Here is a 17,603-nt window from a genome sequence, read left to right on the forward strand (position 1 = left end):
GGAGTGCTGGGATTGCTGTCATTGAGCAAAGAAGCTTAACTGACATTCCAGTCCCAATTATGGTAGTTAAGTGAGAAAATATCTGTAAACAAATAAAAGGACCAGACAAACTTGGAGTAATTGTCAGCTGTCCCGGTTAGGCCAGATGGGAAACACAACTACACGAAATAATTCTAATTATGGTAATGGGTACATTAACAGAACCTTAAAAGTTGGAAAGTACAAACTTTCTATTAACACTTTTTAAAGTTTTTGATTAGGGCAGATTCTTCCTATGTTTCCTTCTCTACCATTAAGCCACTAGGGCAGTGTTGGTGAACCTTTTTTGGCTTACATGCCAAAAGCAGGGGGAGCGCAGGGTGGGTCATGCGCAGGCATGCCACACATGCTCATATTTCCCTCCTCTATGTACATGCACACGTGATGAGCACTCCCTCTTCCTTTTGGCATTCTTTTTTCACCCTCCCCACGCTCCAGAGGCTTTCAGGAGCCTGGAGAGGGCAAAAACAGCCTTCTCGCTCCTCCCTCGCCCTCTGGAGGCTTCAGGAGCTTCCCTTATGTTCCAGAGTGCGAAAAACCACCCTACGGGCAAACCGGAAGTTCAGAAACAGACTTCCGGTTTGCTCATAGGGCCGTTTTTTGCCCTCCAGAGCCTTCAGGGAAGTCTGAAGGCTCCTAAAGGCTCCAGAGGGCAGGAAATGGCCCTACGACAAACCAGAAGTCACTTCCGGTTTGGCCGTAAGGCCTTTTTTTGGCCTCCGGAGGGCAAAGAACAACGAGCAAACCGGAAGTCTGTTCCTGAATTTCCGGTTTGCCCATAAGGCTAGTTTTTCACACTACGGAGGCTTCAGGGAAGCCTCCAGAGGGTGGAAAATGGCCTCAAAAGAAGGCCAAAGTCAGCTGGCCTGCGCGCTCATGCATGCTGGAGCTGATAGGGCCACGCCTTGCGTGCCCTGACAAATGGCTCCGCGTGCCACCTGTGGCACGCGTGCCATAGGTTCGCCATCACGGAACTAAGAGATCTTGATTCTCTTCTCTGATTGGTTTCATAAGCAGCATCTCTTCCCTGCTTTTCCTAAAGTTGTCCACTCATTCCATTACAAATGGAATATCTGGATTTTTGACTAAGATATTAGAAATAATTATATAAATAACATTTTCATGGGAAGCCATTTGTGTAGTCTATCCTAAATCCAAACAGAAATTTGAGACTTTATTGATTTAAGAAATATAACACTAGAGGGGACTAATGATTCCAGGATGAAAGGGAAAGGAGAAAAAAGTGGGGGTGGGTGGGGGGGGAAGCCTGTCTCTTGCCTTGCGAAATGACAGAAAACACTTTGACATTTAAAATACTTCAGGAATTTTTGAAGAATAGGGACAAAAAATAGTAGCTTTAATCTTAGCAATAATGCATGCTTCCATGAATAGATTATGTCCCAAAGACATTAAAGCAGAAATTAGTGATGTGAAAGAGAACATCATGAAGATTTACAAAGTAAAGAGATAAAACAAATTTTGCCTGAATCAGAAATACCAGAACATAAAGAATTTGCAGAAGTACTTAAAAATGGACTCTGAAACAGAAAACAACTAAATTCGAAATACGAATGACGAGCCAAGAAATTGACTTGGATAAGGAGTTTTTAAGTTGATTAAAGCTCTGAAAAAGTAATTGAGATGAAAAAGTGATACATATTTTTAAAAAGTTCTTTAGTTTACATTTTAAAGTGTTGGAGAGAGTTGAACTATATTCCACTTGTATTAATGAATGTTCTTAGTTGCTTTTTCACTTGCAGAATGTTTATGGTGAACATTTATGATTTTTGCAATCCTAATTTAAAACCTAATATTTATTTATTCTCTTCATAACAATTGAAGTTCTAATAAACTGTCTGTTGGCATCCAGAATAAAAATTGAGGGGGGAAAATGTGTTTTCTGAAATATTAGGTGGTTCTCGTGAGATGGAACGAACCCTTCCAGAAGCTGGCAACTTGTGATGCTGATGGTGGAATATTTGTTTGGATTCAGTATGAAGGCAGATGGTCTGTGGAGCTTGTGAACGATCGTGGAGCACAGGTTAGTAAACACCACTTGGTTTGGTCTTGGGAATTGTCTTGACTTTGAAAAGAAAATAAAGAAGGGGAAAAACTGCCTGAGGAAAGTAGGAAAACGGAATTGTTAAGAGAAATGTTTTAACTGAAAAGCCTGCAAAATTAGCATATTTTCTATAGCTTACCCTGAGGCAAGTAGCAAAAGGACAGTATGCTATTTCTGGAATACGATTTGAAACAAATGCTTATGGGTGAATTACCACAAGGACAAATGGTGCAAGAGGCTGAGTGTACTGGATATAGCTTTGGACACTTACGCTGTTTCCACTCTGTCTATATAGATCTACCTACAGGTCATTGATAACTTTTCTGTAAACAATAATTGATCAATCATTAATACCAATGAATCTTTTGTTACTTGAGTTTTAAGTAATTACCATTCCAAGTAACAATAACATTGCATGCAACTGTGATGCTAATCCTAGCAAATGTTACCAGTAGTGATTTCTTGGCCAGGAACATAGGGTGAGTTCATACATTTTATTTCTCATTATGGTATTTAGGTTATAGATTCTAGTATAGGACACCAATTATCAATATCAAAACTCATTTAGTTATTAAATTTATTTCTATGCTGCCACAATCAAGACTCTCAATGGCTTACACATAATATATAATACACCTTAACACATGCATGCTACAATTTTATAATCCAATAATGACTGGTATATAAATAGTAACAATAAAGCAGGGCAACAAAACAATCAGAATAATAATAATAGAAAATAAAAATAAATTCCTGCCTGAACAGGGGGGTGGACTAGAACAGGGATGTCAAACTCAAGGCCCACGGGCCAGATACAGCCTGCGGGGTGCTTAAATCTGGCCCACGGGGTCGGCCTGGAAATAGCAAAGGACCTGCCCCTGGTGCCTCTGGCAGCCAAAACGCATCTCGGTTTTGGCCTGGACGGCCTCCTGCAGCACTCTGCTGGCCAAAACGGGGGTTGAATTATAAATATATATAATATGATGGCATTATCAAAACTATGGGCATTGAAGATGCTTACTTGTGGGCCTTTTTATAAGAGAAATTTGATGATCTTGTGAACCAGAGATCTCAGAAAATATGGATGCTAATTGATTGACTCTGTATTATTTTTCTATGTTGTGGGCTTTTAAAAAAAGGCTGGTATACATAATCAAAATAATGCCTAACCTTATATGTTAAGGTGAGCGATTTTACATGGAGCCATGATGGAACACAAGCACTTATATCATACAGAGATGGATTTGTGCTGGTTGGATCCGTCAGTGGACAAAGACATTGGTCTTCAGAGATTAACCTGGAGAGCCAGATCACCTGTGGCATATGGACACCTGATGATCAACAGGTAATTTCCCCCCAAAACCAAGAATTGCAATTTGTCTTTTGTTGTTAACTATTGGTTTTTACTATACATCAAACAGGAAGATGTTAGATCTATTTGGGTTCCTCAGGTATATAATGCAATAAAAAAGTATTTCATGATAATACCAATGGTGTGCTTATAAACCTCCCTGTATGCATCATCTTGATCTGTTTAGAATGTTTGAAGTTGCTTGAGAGTTGTAGACATATTTAGTCAAGCCATGGCAATACTGTCTTCTTCAGTATGGCGAACTGTGTGCTTTGACCCCTTTGAGCTCAGCAGATTATGTCATAGTTGTAGGTGAACTGGCAAACATATTGGTGGACTCAGGTGCTATTTTAAAAGCTTTGAAAATAAATCAATCCGAAGTGTACTAGCCACAGTAGATAATTTAAAGAAGTATAAATTCAGTACTAGCCATGGGAATCCATAGAAACAAAGGCAGGAGTAACAAATATAAGGATGTAATGACATTATCATGCAAATGCTATGACCAACATACTTGGATCAGACATCACAACACAAGTATGTCATCAACTTACAATAAATAGTGAGTTTATGATTGGTCTTCACACGACCATTGCAGCATCTCCATAGTCACATGATCAAAATCCAAATGCTTGGCAACTGGTTCATATGTATGATGGTTACAGTGTCCCGTGGTCATGTGATCCCCTTTTGTGATCTGACCAGCAAAGTCAATGGGGAAACCAGATTGACTTAACAACCATGTAACTCACTTAAGCACTGCAATGATTCACTTAACAATTGTGGCAAGAATGGTAACGTGGGGCAAAACTCACTTGTTTCACTTATCAACAAAAACTTTGGACTCAGTTGTAGTCATAAGTCAAGGACTACCTATAATAGCGACTGTATAGGCAACAATTTCATTATGACTGCAAATGACACCAAATTGTATATTTATATCACTCTTAACAGGTATCTAGGTATCTTGGCTTTTCATTTTGATGCTGAGACAGAGGGTGGGGGGGAAACATTCCCTTTGCTTTGGCTGAACCAATTTCTATCTTGCTAGATACAAGATCAGAAAATTCTTGGTGACTAAGTTGTGTCCAGCTACAATTCTATCTAGCTCCCAATGAATTGAGAATGTTAAGCTCAGAACACAAATTTGCTAGCTTCCTTTGATATTAGTATCAGATTTAATCAGTGAAATGCATCCTTACTTCTCTGGCCCCTGTTACATTAGTACAATATTATCTCTTAAAAATCCACTGCAGCCTGTATAAATGTAGGAGAAAATTGCTATTGAAATATTGACACAAAACCAGATACTTTAAAATAGCCTCTGTGCAACAGATGTTTCAGCTTGATCACAGATGAAGGTGCAGCTGAAGATAGAGAAAGTATTATTTTGAGCACAACAGAATTTGGGAAGATTCAAAATGCAGGAGCAGAGTATGGTGACTTTTCAGAGCTTTAATGAATGAGCTAACTGTGAAAGCTGGTTGTCTCAATTTCTTAAAATATGTGTTATTGAGATGCAAAATCTACTGTGTCTAATTTATATATGTAAAATATACACACAAGTTTAAATCATTTAATTCTGCTGTTGTGCAAAGGAATGGAGAGGTTACTCTCTAATTTTCCTCATCTATCTTTACTATAAGTTTCTCCTTACCAGAATCTTTAAAATATCATGACCAGTAATATCAGCTGGCTGTCCAGCTTAAGAGACCTTGGGCCCTTTTTTCTAAGTGATTAGTAGAAAGAAATGCTGGTTTTCTTCTTCCTATGTTCAAAGTGGGTTTATAAGCTGCAATTTCAAATGTAGTAGCAATAGCAATAGCACTTATACTTATATACCGCTTCCCAGTGCTTTACAGCCCTCTCTAAGCAGTTTACAGAGTCAGCATATTGCCCCCAACAATCTGGGTCCTCATTTTAACCACCTCGGAAGGATGGAAGGCTGAGTCAACCTTGAACCTGGTGAGATTTGATCTGCCAAACTGCTGGCTACCGGTGATCAGCAGAAGTAGCCTGCAGTACTGCACTCTAACCACTACGCCACCATGGTATTTCTTCCAATATAAATTACAGTGTTTTAATTGTTATGACACAGAATAGCAAATAAACACAGAATAGAAAAAAAACATTTGTGATAAATTACAGTATATTTAATATATGTAGAGCAGCAGCAAGAGTTAAATTGCTCTAGTAAAGAGTACCTCCATTATTGGTCATATTGGTTGTCTAGAAAGTTCAGGTTTAACAAAAAAGACTTCTTGTTTGTATAAATAAGATATGCCAAGTTGCCAACACATAATGTTTTGAATTATTGTAGAAAGTGTTTGTGTTGTTATTTGCGTCATTTTTTGTTATTTCAAGATAATGATTTCTGTTTGCTGATGCTTTTTTCTGCATGTATTATTCCACTGTTTCACATTCTGCATTGGCTACAGTAAATGGATTTCTTTCTATATTTAGAACGTTGAAACATTTTAGTGCTAAATCGCTATGAATTATAGAAACAGAGAACACTCATTCCTTCCATGCTTGATGTTTATGAGTTTGCACGATATGATTAATGAAATGAAAAAGAAGTAAAGCTAGTCTCTGGATTCTTTTTCCTTCTTTTAACTGTTTATATTAAACTGCCATTTCATCAGCCACAAATATAAGGATGTTATCACAATGTGAAAACCTCCCTAAATTCCAACTTATCCCAACCTGGTGTCCTCCAAATGTACTTCAGTACAATTTGCTGTACTGTTGGAAGGGTGCCAGGTTGGGGGACATTTTTATATATTTAGTCCCAGTTTTTTTCAAGCAAGTCCCCTTCCTTCATCTAACTTTTGAAGATGAGTGGAATGGCACAAACGTACACTAAGTTATAGCTGTACACATTTACTCAGGAAGAATTTGCTTGGAGCAGGATTTCCACCTTAATGAATATGCATAGCACTGGAGGGTGAATCCAGAAGAATGCTTCTTATTTAACAGACCTGATGATTGGCCATCAACATTTGTTTGGATCAGTAGCAACCCATATGAAATCGCTGTTCATATGAAGTGCAAAATGTGAAGAAAACCTTTTTTTCTCTTAAACTAAGAAGGTGGGCTTATAGCCAAACCCAAGCAATGGATTTTGAGACAGGGATAAATGGGATGTTGATGGATGCACTTGGATTGGAATCAGATAAAGTTTATGAATCTTTTTCTGATTACAGGAATTCTCTAAGCTGAGCAAGAACAAACTTAGTTTTTTTTTTAAAAAAAGAACAGCAATTCCAAAATTTCATGGCTTAAGATACCAAAATGGCTAGTGCGCTTGATAATTCAGTAGTTTTCAAATTTCTCTCAGAAATCTTTTCACACTAAACCAGTGGGTTAGATATACCAACTAATTTATCAAAGAATTTATCACATACTTCAGAGGTTTCTGGAATATACTGTAACTGCACAGTATAGAACTATATTCTCTTGGGTTGCTGCATATACTCAATGTATTCTAGAATGGCCCACTGATTATTGATTGAGTAGAGACTTGGGGCTGAAGAACTGTCCTTATAACTTTCAACTAGGGTTGCCTTCACCTGGGCCTTATCCTTTCAAACAATGTGACTGAAGGAACAGGGAGCCACAGCAGAGGGATAACAGAGCCACACGTGGCTCCAGAGCCACGATACAGAGTCTTTTGACCCTGTATCTGTAACCAAACAATAACACAAAAGAAAGGTAGTTTATTGTTTTTCACTGTTTTTCATGGAAATCCACTTCCTAAGTAGAGTTTGATTATGAACTTTCTTGATTATGCCTTTCTTTTGGTGGTCCTGAATGGGATTTTCCCCACCTCCCCTGGCAGCTGTACAGTACTTCCTATCTCACATTTGGAGAATTACTGACTTAGTACAGTACAGTTAAAAATAATGATTAAAAACCTCTCATGAGTCATACCTCCTATTTAATGCAGAAGTCACTGAGAAAGTAGAAGTCTTGTTTGAATACACCTCTACCTACCTATCAGGCTGAAAGAAAGGGAGTTACAATACCGCAAGCATGCTAATTATACAGTACCCAGAGAAGCCAGAATAACATAGAATTGTCAGTGACCCTGACAATTGTAGGATTGGATGACTCAGAAGGGAGCATAGATGTAGATCCAAAATTATACCTCTCAACATTGATTCAGGCTAATATCTTTATTTGCTTCTTCCTTACCAAGGTTGGATAGATACACAGTAAAACATTTTGCATGTTTACCTAGAAGTAAACCTATTATTATCACTTCTAGAGAATAATGCACAACATTACATTATGTCTTTAGGATCTCCCAGATATGAAATACACTGCTTATTCAAAACATTGCAATAAAACAATCCGTCAAAACAATAAGAGAATACATAAGCTAATAATAGCAACAACTGTTGATTGATAATTCTTTTTTTGGTGCATTTGAGTTTAGGCACTAGCAAGTGCTTTCTTGGCAAAGTTTGTGAGAAGTGGTTTGCCATTCCCTCTTTCCTAGGGCTCAGAGAGAGTGACTGACTTCAGCTGACTTCATGCCTGACTTCATGCCTAAGGTGGGACTAGAATTTATAGTCCCCTAGTTTCTAGCCTGATAGATAGTTAACCACTATACCAGGTTGCCTCTCTAATAATTCTTTGGTGCTATTAATTGGGCATTGCCAGTGGTGGGCAACCTTTTTTTTCAACTGAGCCAAATCTCGCCAAAACCACGATTGAAATTTATTTTGAGAGCCACATTTTTAAAACCGAAAATACATAGGATGGTACACTGTTTTTAGTTTCAATAAACTCTGGCATTTGAAGCACGCAAGTCTTAAAGCTGTCAAGTTACAAGATCCTTGCATCCCTAACCCTTTAGGAAAAAAACCCCAAGGGGTCTTCAAACCTGACAGCTTGAAGACTTGTGGACTTCAACTCCCAGAACTCCCAGAATTGAAGTCCACCAAGGGCATCAATCATATTAACCCAGGGATCTGCAAAATTGGCTCTTAAGACTGGTGGACTTCAACTCCCAGAATTCTGAGAATTGAAGTCCACCAGTCTTAAAACAGCCGAAGCTGTCGGAAGGCCGAAGCAGTCCCCTGCTTCCTCGGGGGGGCAACTTACCATCCAGTCTAAAAACATCTCCGGGTAGCCATTGGGTTCTTCGGCCAAGAGTTCTTGGGAGCCGAGCGCCTCCTCGAGACTCTGGACCGACCTCAGGCTGCCCGAGAGAAGCAAGGCCAGCGCTAGCAAAAGGTGGGAAGCGTCCATGGTGGAGGCCCCGCTCCTCTCGCCTCTCTGCTCCCCACCCGACCTGCTTCCCCTTCTCCTGGCAGCGCCTTTATATCTCCTGCCATCCCAGACGCGGGGCGGGATTGATGACAGGGGTGGCAGCAGCCCATGCGGTGCGGGGCCCTGCGGCAGCTTCCCCGTGACGAGCGGAGTGGGACCGCGACGGTCCCTGACAAGAGGCGAGTGCCGGTTGCCGTCTGGGGGCCGCTTGCGCGTTTATTGCGAGGATAAATCCAGCAGAATGGCTCTTTTCGGCCCTGGTGGGACGCCTCGGCTAATTGCTTGTTTACCACGCAGTGTGGTTTGCGCCGGGGAAATCGAGGCCGGCGATTGGGAAGCTGACACACACACACACACACACACACACACACACACACATCGTCTCCTGCAGCGGGCTTGGATTCCGTTTCTTTTTCTGCCTCCTCGCTTCTCGTCCCCGCCCGACTTCAGGATCCTCCCTAATCATTGTGGATCGAAAAGAAAAAAGGGAAAGGGGCGCTTGTTTTGAAGTGCCCGAGAGGAGGGAGGGGAGCGGGCGCTTCAAAACAAGCGCCCCTTTCCCTTTTTTCTTTTCGATCCACAATGATTAGGGAGGATAATAATCCGGCACACAGAAGAGCCGCATTAAAATGTGTAAAGAGCCGCTTGTGGCTCGCGAGCCGCGGCTTGCCGACCACTGGGCATTGCTAATGACATAACTGATCTTTGAAGAATCCTTCAGCATTTTTAGCAATAAGTAATGAATGTTGCTTGTTCTATAAGACATATTGAACAGTGTGTTATAGAAGTCAGAATCCTGTCTCTTTAGTTTCCTTGAGCAGCCCCTGGAATATATTCAGGTTTCAAAATTCAGTATAAATGAAGTCTACCGGCATATTACAACCTGTGAAAATGTCTGTGAAAGTGGATGATGCTGTGACTTAAGTCAGACTGTGTATTTTTTCACATGTGACTTCTCTTGTGCAGTATGTTATAAGTGTTCCAAAGTCAGTGAAAATATGCAAAACGATAGCTTTTACAATGCATTGGAAAACAAAAGAAACTTGATGGGGACATACAACAAAAGAAGACTCGGAGGTTTGAGTTTCCTCGAAGTTCCATTTTATTAGATATGGCATACTGGCACATCTGGGAAAACCTGAATCTGAAAATTTCCAGGTTTTCCCCATCCAAGTGAAAGTTCAAGACCCTGCCCAGCACTCACATGTCCATCACATGGTCCAATCAGGTAACATCGAAGTCAGGAGTTACCTCCCAGTTATCTCATCACAGCTGCAGGGCCAGACGACCTTGACTTTCTGAGAAAGCATGTTATTATGGCTAAATATCACCCACGCACTGTATAATCCCCCCTCCCATTTTCCCACAGTAGAAAACATAGCAGACCTGAAATCCAAAGGGTAAAAGATGGCTTCCAGGTCTGACATATTGTTTGAGGCAATGCTTTAAAAAGCAAAATAAAAGCTGTGCTTTATCCATATAGGAACTGACATTGTGGGTGAGAACTTTCCTTTATTTGTGATTGTTTAGCTTGTAGTTTTCCTATTCCATTCCAGTTTCACATGATTATTTCCCATAAATTTTCCTGCAGGGAGATGCTTTGTTGGTTGCTAATTGGTCAAGTTTCTATTGTGCTTAAAAACCATAATCTATTACATTGATCCTATATCAGACATCTTAGTCCAGTTACTTAGTATTTTGTTATCAGGTCTCCATTTGCCTGAAGTGTTGAACTATGTACAACATAAAGAGATGGACTAAATAGAGAAACACCACAGAGTATGCCTTTATCCAACTGTATTATTTTAGATTCCATGCAGGAAGGCTTTTCCAATTCAAAATGTGGCATGATGGGAAAAAGGTATAGGATGGCCAAATATTGAAAAATGGAAGAAAAACAGGATGCTAAACACTGTAGAAATAGGGAGAATGAAACCTTCTGTAGGAAAGGAGAATTGTGGGGACCTTATACTAGCATTGATAATGTTGCCTAGTTTGGTAATGAAATATCTCCAGTTCAACCCTTATCTACAAATATTCTCTTCTAAAGGAGAGAATAAACAGCAAAGAGGAAAAAGAAACTTCAGAAGGGAAAATATTAAATGTTTGTGGAAGAAAAATGATCTCTTGACAATGCAAGAGATTGTTTATGAAAGGATAGACTTTAGTAGGAATATGCATTTTTCAAGTGATGAGTTTATTTGAGGCCAATAGAGATTATTCTTGCAGCATCTAGTTTGTATTCATTATGAATGAGGACTATTCAACATTTTACTATCTGAAGATTATTTGAGCTGTAAGATGGTCAAACGTTGTTCCAGCTTTTTAAATTTTGGTTATTTTATAATTTTACTAATGAGGGTATATTTTTTCCTAGGTCTTATTTGGTACTGCTGATGGTCAGGTTATTGTTATGGATTGCCATGGCCGAATGCTGGCACATGTTCTTCTTCATGAGTCTGATGGCATCCTTAGTATGTCCTGGAATTACCCAAGTTTCTTGGTGGAAGACAGTAGCGAGAGTGACACAGATTCAGATGATTATTCCCCACCACAAGGTCATTTTTTCTTTCAGTTCAGTGTTTGTATGTTTTTGTCCTGCTTCTCACTGTAATGGGAAAACAATGTATTGTGTGCTCCAAAATTTATATATTTCTTTTCACATCCTTGCTGGAGTGTTCTCCAAATTCATTTGGAGGAATTTTATACTGCAAGAATTGTTTAATTTTAAGTTCACAGGGATGCTAAATTACCATTACATTCTGTATGACTCATTTACCTCCTAGTTGTATATTGTAATGCATTTTTGACTATGTAATGATACCTTATAAATCAGTCTTCCCCATCTTAGTGCTCTCCTAATGTCTTGGGACTATAATATCCTGGCAATGCTGGAAATTTCAAATCCACCAGGAAAATCCCAGGTTCAGGAAGATTGATAAATTAATAGCATCTTCTCAAATTTTGGGTTATCTGTTTCCCCACCTATGCCTTTTGCACATGTACATACCCGTTCTGACCCAGCCTTCACAGAAGCAAGAAACAGATTCCCTGCAAAGAAAACCCATCTTTATTTATACATTGGGAATTAACTGCATTCACCAAGAGAAAGTCCAGGCAAGAGTCCAGCAAGAAGTTAACTGAAACAATAATACTTATCAGCTTGTTATGATAAATGCAAGGCTGTCAGCTCCTAACTGGGAGGGTGAAAATTAAGTCAGTTCAAACAGACAAACCTCAGTTCTGGCAAGGCAACCTTTGTAGCACAAAACACATAAGACACAAATTTTCCAAAAATGAGAACAGTTGTCTGTGACAACCAAACCACTCCCCTTTCCTCCTATTTATTCCCCAGCCGGGGAAGGGCCAGTCAGCATCCACGTTTGTTTTGCTTCCCAAGCTGGCTCATTGTCCTCCATTGTTCACCTCTCCTATCTGTTCTGCGCATACGGACATCTAGAACAGGTCCCAGCTGTTCCTCCTCCTCAGTCCTTTCTGACTCCAAAGGCAGCTGCCTCTCTGGCTGGGAAATGCCAGACGGCCCTGGCCTCTCTGTGTCTGACGCTGAGCATCCTTCAGAGACTTCCCCAAGCTCCAGAACTAGCCCAAGTTCTTCCCCAACCTCCTCATTGTCCGAGTCTGATGCCAGCTCTGCTGGTAGCTGCCGGGCCACAACAATACCCATATTTTTTGGCACTGTAGCTTCATTTAGAATCCATAGTCATCTTCTAATTAGAGACCAGCAAAGTTGATTTAAAAAGGACTCTATAGACCTCTGCTTTATTTTCAGGAGTCAACACATCTTCATAACAATTGAAAAGATTTCCAAATTCTGTAGAGCTCTTTGAGTATATTATATGAATCAAAAATATTCGATGAAAAATGCATTGATAAACTATGGAGTTTGCTGGTCATTGCCACCAATTTAAATGAGTTTAAAGATGAATAACACAAACTTGGGGAGGATAAGACTATCAATAGTTACTAGTTGGAATCACACTACTTTGATTCCCCTGAGATCAAAGGCAATATGCTGCTGGATATCAGGTATTGAGGAATAACACCTGGTGAATTATTCTTTGTATTTTTCTTTTGAAATTCTTAGTTCTAGTTCATAAGATATCTTATTATATTTGAATATAGCAATATTTTGGCATCTAATTCCTCTTCTAAATAATTCTAAGGATGTTTTTAAAAACCCTTATTTTTGCATTGAATGTTTATGACATCTACAAACGGAGTAGCATAAGTTGTATATTAACTAGATTTTTACATTTCTTCCACATCATTGCTGAGGATTGAATTTGCACATTGTACATTGCGTGTATACTTTGCTTAATTAGACACATTTTCCAGTCAAAAGCACAAAACTAAGGAATTGTTTGTCTGAAGCCATTGAACAGCTAGATTAACTCACGCTATCAGTTCTTCCATGATTTTCTATTCTCAGAACCAAAACACAAGACAATAAGCACGAATTCCAAAAGGGCAAGTACTTTACTTGTTTCAAAAACTAATCTGTCGCTTGACTGCTATTAATTACAAGATTTCCTTGTTTATCAAAAGGGAAGTAGAAAGAGATAATCTCTAGCTGCCAGCCTTCCTTAGGCTATTCCAACTTACTTTCATCCAGTGGAACAATTAAAGTAGGAGTATGTGCAGCCTGCTAAAGCTATGGGTGTGGTCTCAGAGTCCTAGCAAAAAATAATGAATAGCAAAATGTAGTCATTTTTTAATGTGGTGATAGGATGATATCATTATTTATGATATAATTATATATGCTATTAAGGGACGTGGTGGCTTAGGGGCTAAGACGCTGAGCTTGTTGAACAGAAAGGTCAGCAGTTGGTGGTTAGAATCCCTAGCGCCTCATAACGGAGTGAGCTCCCATTACTTGTCCCAGCTTCTTCCAACCTAGCAGTTCGAAAGCATGTAAGTAGAAAAACATAACCACCTTTGCTGGGAAGGTAACAGCATTCTGTGCACCTTCGGCATTTAGTCAGGCTGGCTACATGACCATGGAGAATATCTTCGGGCAGCGCTGGCTCTTCGGCTTTGAAATGGAGATGAACACCACCCTCTAGAGTCAGGAACGACTAGCACATATGTGCGAGGGGAACCTTTACCTTACCTTTAGAATGATATTATTAGATAGATGGAAATAATTGTTAGATTCTGCCCCAACTACTTGGTTGGTCTTAGCTGTGCTTATGTTCTGACTTTCAAATCTAATGGTCCTTAATCTGAGGAAAAATAGCATATCCCTCAGTTAAAACAGTTTCTTGCTCTTCCTTATACACTTGTTTTAGAGGTGCCCCAAACAGGATCTTCCAACATCTGTGGGACTTTTCTGAAATCAAAGTTTCTTGAGTGAATTATCTCAGATCCCCAGATTGCTTTATATTATGTCCCCTCAAGCTACAGAAGCTACAGTAGAGAGGTTATGTTAAGTAATTGCCTTTCAGTACACAGAATTTTGAAGGGTCTTATATTTTAGCCTGGATCCCTGTCTCTCTCACCACTATAATAAACACAGTCGCATCCTGGTGATCTGAATTGAAAAAGGAGTTGATTGACATCAAATTTAAAAGATGGCCATTAGAACTATGCACATTTTAGAAGAGGTCTACCGAAGTGTCTTGGCAAAATAGTGTCCCACTTCTCTTGAGGGGAGGGGGAGCAAATGTTTCACTTCTGTAAGTAACAGGGGCTTCCATTATGAGTTCAGAATTCTTGCTAGAAGGACAAAGTGGCAATCAAGACAGATCCACTCCACCTGAACTGAACCATCAAACTGAAAGGACCGCTCAAGCAGGGGTGAAATGCTACTGGTTTGGACCGGTTCGCCCGAACCAGCAGTAAAAAAATGCGATTGGTTCAGGTGAACCAGTATTTCTGACGATCAGCTGTGATGCGCAATTTATATTAGCGCTAATCTAATTCATGTGGCACAGCAGATCCCCCCCCCCGCTGTTCTACTGGCCTTTCAGGCACACTCAGTAGCAGGCCCCGCCCACCTGCCCAGTCATAATCACATCCATTTTTGATGCTCTGAGCATGTGCGGAAGGTCCTGCGCATGCACGGAGGTGGCGCATGCACTCACATTTGCGAACCGGTAGTGAAGGTAAGTAGATTTCACCTCTGCTCTCAAGTCAAGTTGCCTTATTCTGCCCATATCTCATCAAGTAAGAGAAAACAACTTCCCTCCCAAGACCAAAGAGAGAAAGCAAAAGAGAACCCCCCCCCCAAGGATTTGGTTTTCATTTTGAGCATGCAAACTCCACTATTTATGACATCGCCAGATGAATCTATGGAAACAGGCTGCTGCTCCCAACTTTGCTGTTTCCTTTCATTGGAAAACTTCTGGTTTATAATAAATTAGGACAGGAGGTTCATTCTGAGATTGCTTTACAGTGCCATGTGCCTTGCTGTAGAAGAATAAAGCTGGCAGGTGTGTCAATGACGCTGAGTCAGTCAGCAGTGGGTGAACTTGGTTCAAGCCTACTTCTATTGATTATGCTAATATGACATATTCTTATGAAGCATTGTGTGTTCCATTGATCTGGTTTTGACTCACTAGAAGAGTAGGAGGGAGTTGCTTGAATTAGATCCATAAAACAGTATCAGTTATATGATACTGGTTTTCAATTCTACACAACTTAGCAGAATGCATCTAGAGCAGGGGTTCCAAACCTTTTTTTGGCCATGCTCCACCTAAGCATCTTTAAAATCCTGAAGCACCCCCTGTGACATATAATTCTTACTTTGCTCAAAAAGTGAACTCTGCTCACATGGAGGAGGTCTAAAAGGCTGTTAACTTGGTTTAAAAAGGTTCAAATTGTCCCCATTAAAAATCTAATTGCCCCTCTGTGGGGCATGGGCCCCATGTTGGCAACCACTGCAGGGGTGTCCAAACTTGGCAACTTAAAGACTTGTGGACTTCAACTCCCAGAATTCCCCAGCCAGCTCTGCTGGCTGGGGAATTCTGGGAGTTGAAGTCCACAAGTCTTAAAGTTGCCAAGTTTGGACACCCCTGATCTAGAGTGATGTTTGAAGAACAGCTTTCTCATGCAGTGGCAGCCAGAATTAATGTAATTATATAATAAGTGTTGAAGATGGTGCTACAAATATACAATATACTCTGCGTGTGTGTGTGTAAAATATACAAAGTACATATGTGAACCCCAAAGAAATAACTTTTTGGAAACATGACATTGTTTTTTTAGTAGTTTCTGTGTCCTCGGGATTCATCCTGTTCTGCCTATTCATGGACGGAACCCAAGTTCTGTTTTAAACTATGGGCTACCCAAGTATGAAACATGAATATTTCAATTTTAAGAGGTTTCAGATCCGGAGTACTTGAGAAATGAATGGTCCCCTCCGCTATATATTTTTTTCATTTCCTGAACGTGGATGAATTAGTATTGAAAGAAACTTTGAATAAAAGAATATGGTGTGAATATGCTACTTTCTCTCATAATTAAAATGCAACAGGATTTTTTTCGCATGTTCATCAGGATATTAGGAAACATGTGAATCATAAATATTGTTGCTTCAAGAGCCAGATCTGGTCCACTAACTTCTTGTTGGCAACCTTTGGATACTGGTGGGAATAGTTCAAACACTCCAGACTTTTTTTTCTCTTAGCATAATTGGCACTCCATACTATGCCTCTGCATTGGCCCAAGTCAGTTCCTTTTTTCTATGTGTCAGCCTGGATAGAGACAAATACTTCATGGCACTTATTGGTTTGTTTCCAAGCTATGCGAGAAAAATGTAGTGTTTTGGAAAGTTTTCTGGTGTCAAAAGTTTACAAGCAGACTTATGAAGCTACACCGCATGGGTAGAAGTCTTCATAACTTCCTGGATCAATGTGATCCATTTACAGAGTGTAGGGGACTCTGGTCATGATGTGAAATGTACTTTTAAGGGGAGACAGGTCTTCCATCAAGTAATCAAACAAGCAAATAAATAAATAAGATAAATCTAGTTTTTACAAAATGTGGCAACTTTCTCAACTAATAGATAGACCAAAAGACAGGAGCCCCTTCAGAGTGCTTGCAGCAAGGCCTCTAACTGAGGAGTGGGGCAGTCTTCTCCAACCTAGTGATAATGGCAATATCCTGATGCAGCATGGGGCGAGATTAATGGAGATTGTAGTCTACTTTATTGGGAAGGCACTTGGGTTGAGGAAGAGAAAACTTGGATTTCAATGGTTCATTGAGGGATCAGTATTAAGACAGTAAACAGTAACAGAGTTAGAAGGGACCTTGGAGGTCATCTAATCCAAACCCCTGCTCACGCAGGAGACCTGTACTGGGGATTCAAACTGCCAACCTATCGGGACTTTCCTGTCGAACTGGAAACATCTATTTTCTTTTCTAATTTTACCTTGCAGATGGTCCAGCGGTATATCCAGTCCTAGTTCAGAACACCAAACAGCTTCTCACTGTCAGCTTCACATCAGGAGATATTAGCTTAATGAACAACTATGATGACTTATCTCCTACCACCATCCGCTCAGGGTTAAAAGGTACACAAGAGAAATTCCTTGTTTGCTTTAATTTTGATTGCTTTGACAGCCTCTCTCTCATGAAGAACAACAATTGTGCATATTTTCTCTTAGCGATAGTGACACCTACCTGTCAAAAAGGAAAACTTAACAAAGGGATTCTTTTTCAAATAAAAGGGTTGCTAGTTTTGTTGCTGTTTGTTACCCCCACAGTCTGTTGGCTGAATATCTTGGACTCAGCTCAGTTATTCAGCCTCTCAAAAACTTTGACTCTATTTTCCTCACACTACCTAAAGTTGTTAACAATGGTAATTTTAAAGTGTTAGAAGGGGAAAATATGTGGTTGGAGAATACTCAA

The 17,603-nt window shown here is 39.9% G+C and overlaps 1 protein-coding gene across 1 annotated transcript in view; it reads left to right on the forward strand.

Moving 5' to 3' along the window:
• Positions 1-17,603, forward strand: part of TULP4 (TUB like protein 4) — a 100,273-nt gene that overhangs the window by 67,127 nt on the left and 15,543 nt on the right. The window contains exons 3-6 of the mRNA XM_081940214.1: positions 1,952-2,080; positions 3,285-3,446; positions 11,110-11,290; positions 17,132-17,266. Of these exons, the coding sequence (XP_081796340.1) occupies positions 1,952-2,080; positions 3,285-3,446; positions 11,110-11,290; positions 17,132-17,266 (607 nt within the window). The remainder of the gene's footprint in view (positions 1-1,951; positions 2,081-3,284; positions 3,447-11,109; positions 11,291-17,131; positions 17,267-17,603) is intronic.

The sequence above is a fragment of the Natrix helvetica genome (assembly GCF_964273705.1).
Source record: "Natrix helvetica genome assembly, chromosome: 2".
Taxonomy (NCBI): domain Eukaryota; kingdom Metazoa; phylum Chordata; class Lepidosauria; order Squamata; family Natricidae; genus Natrix; species Natrix helvetica.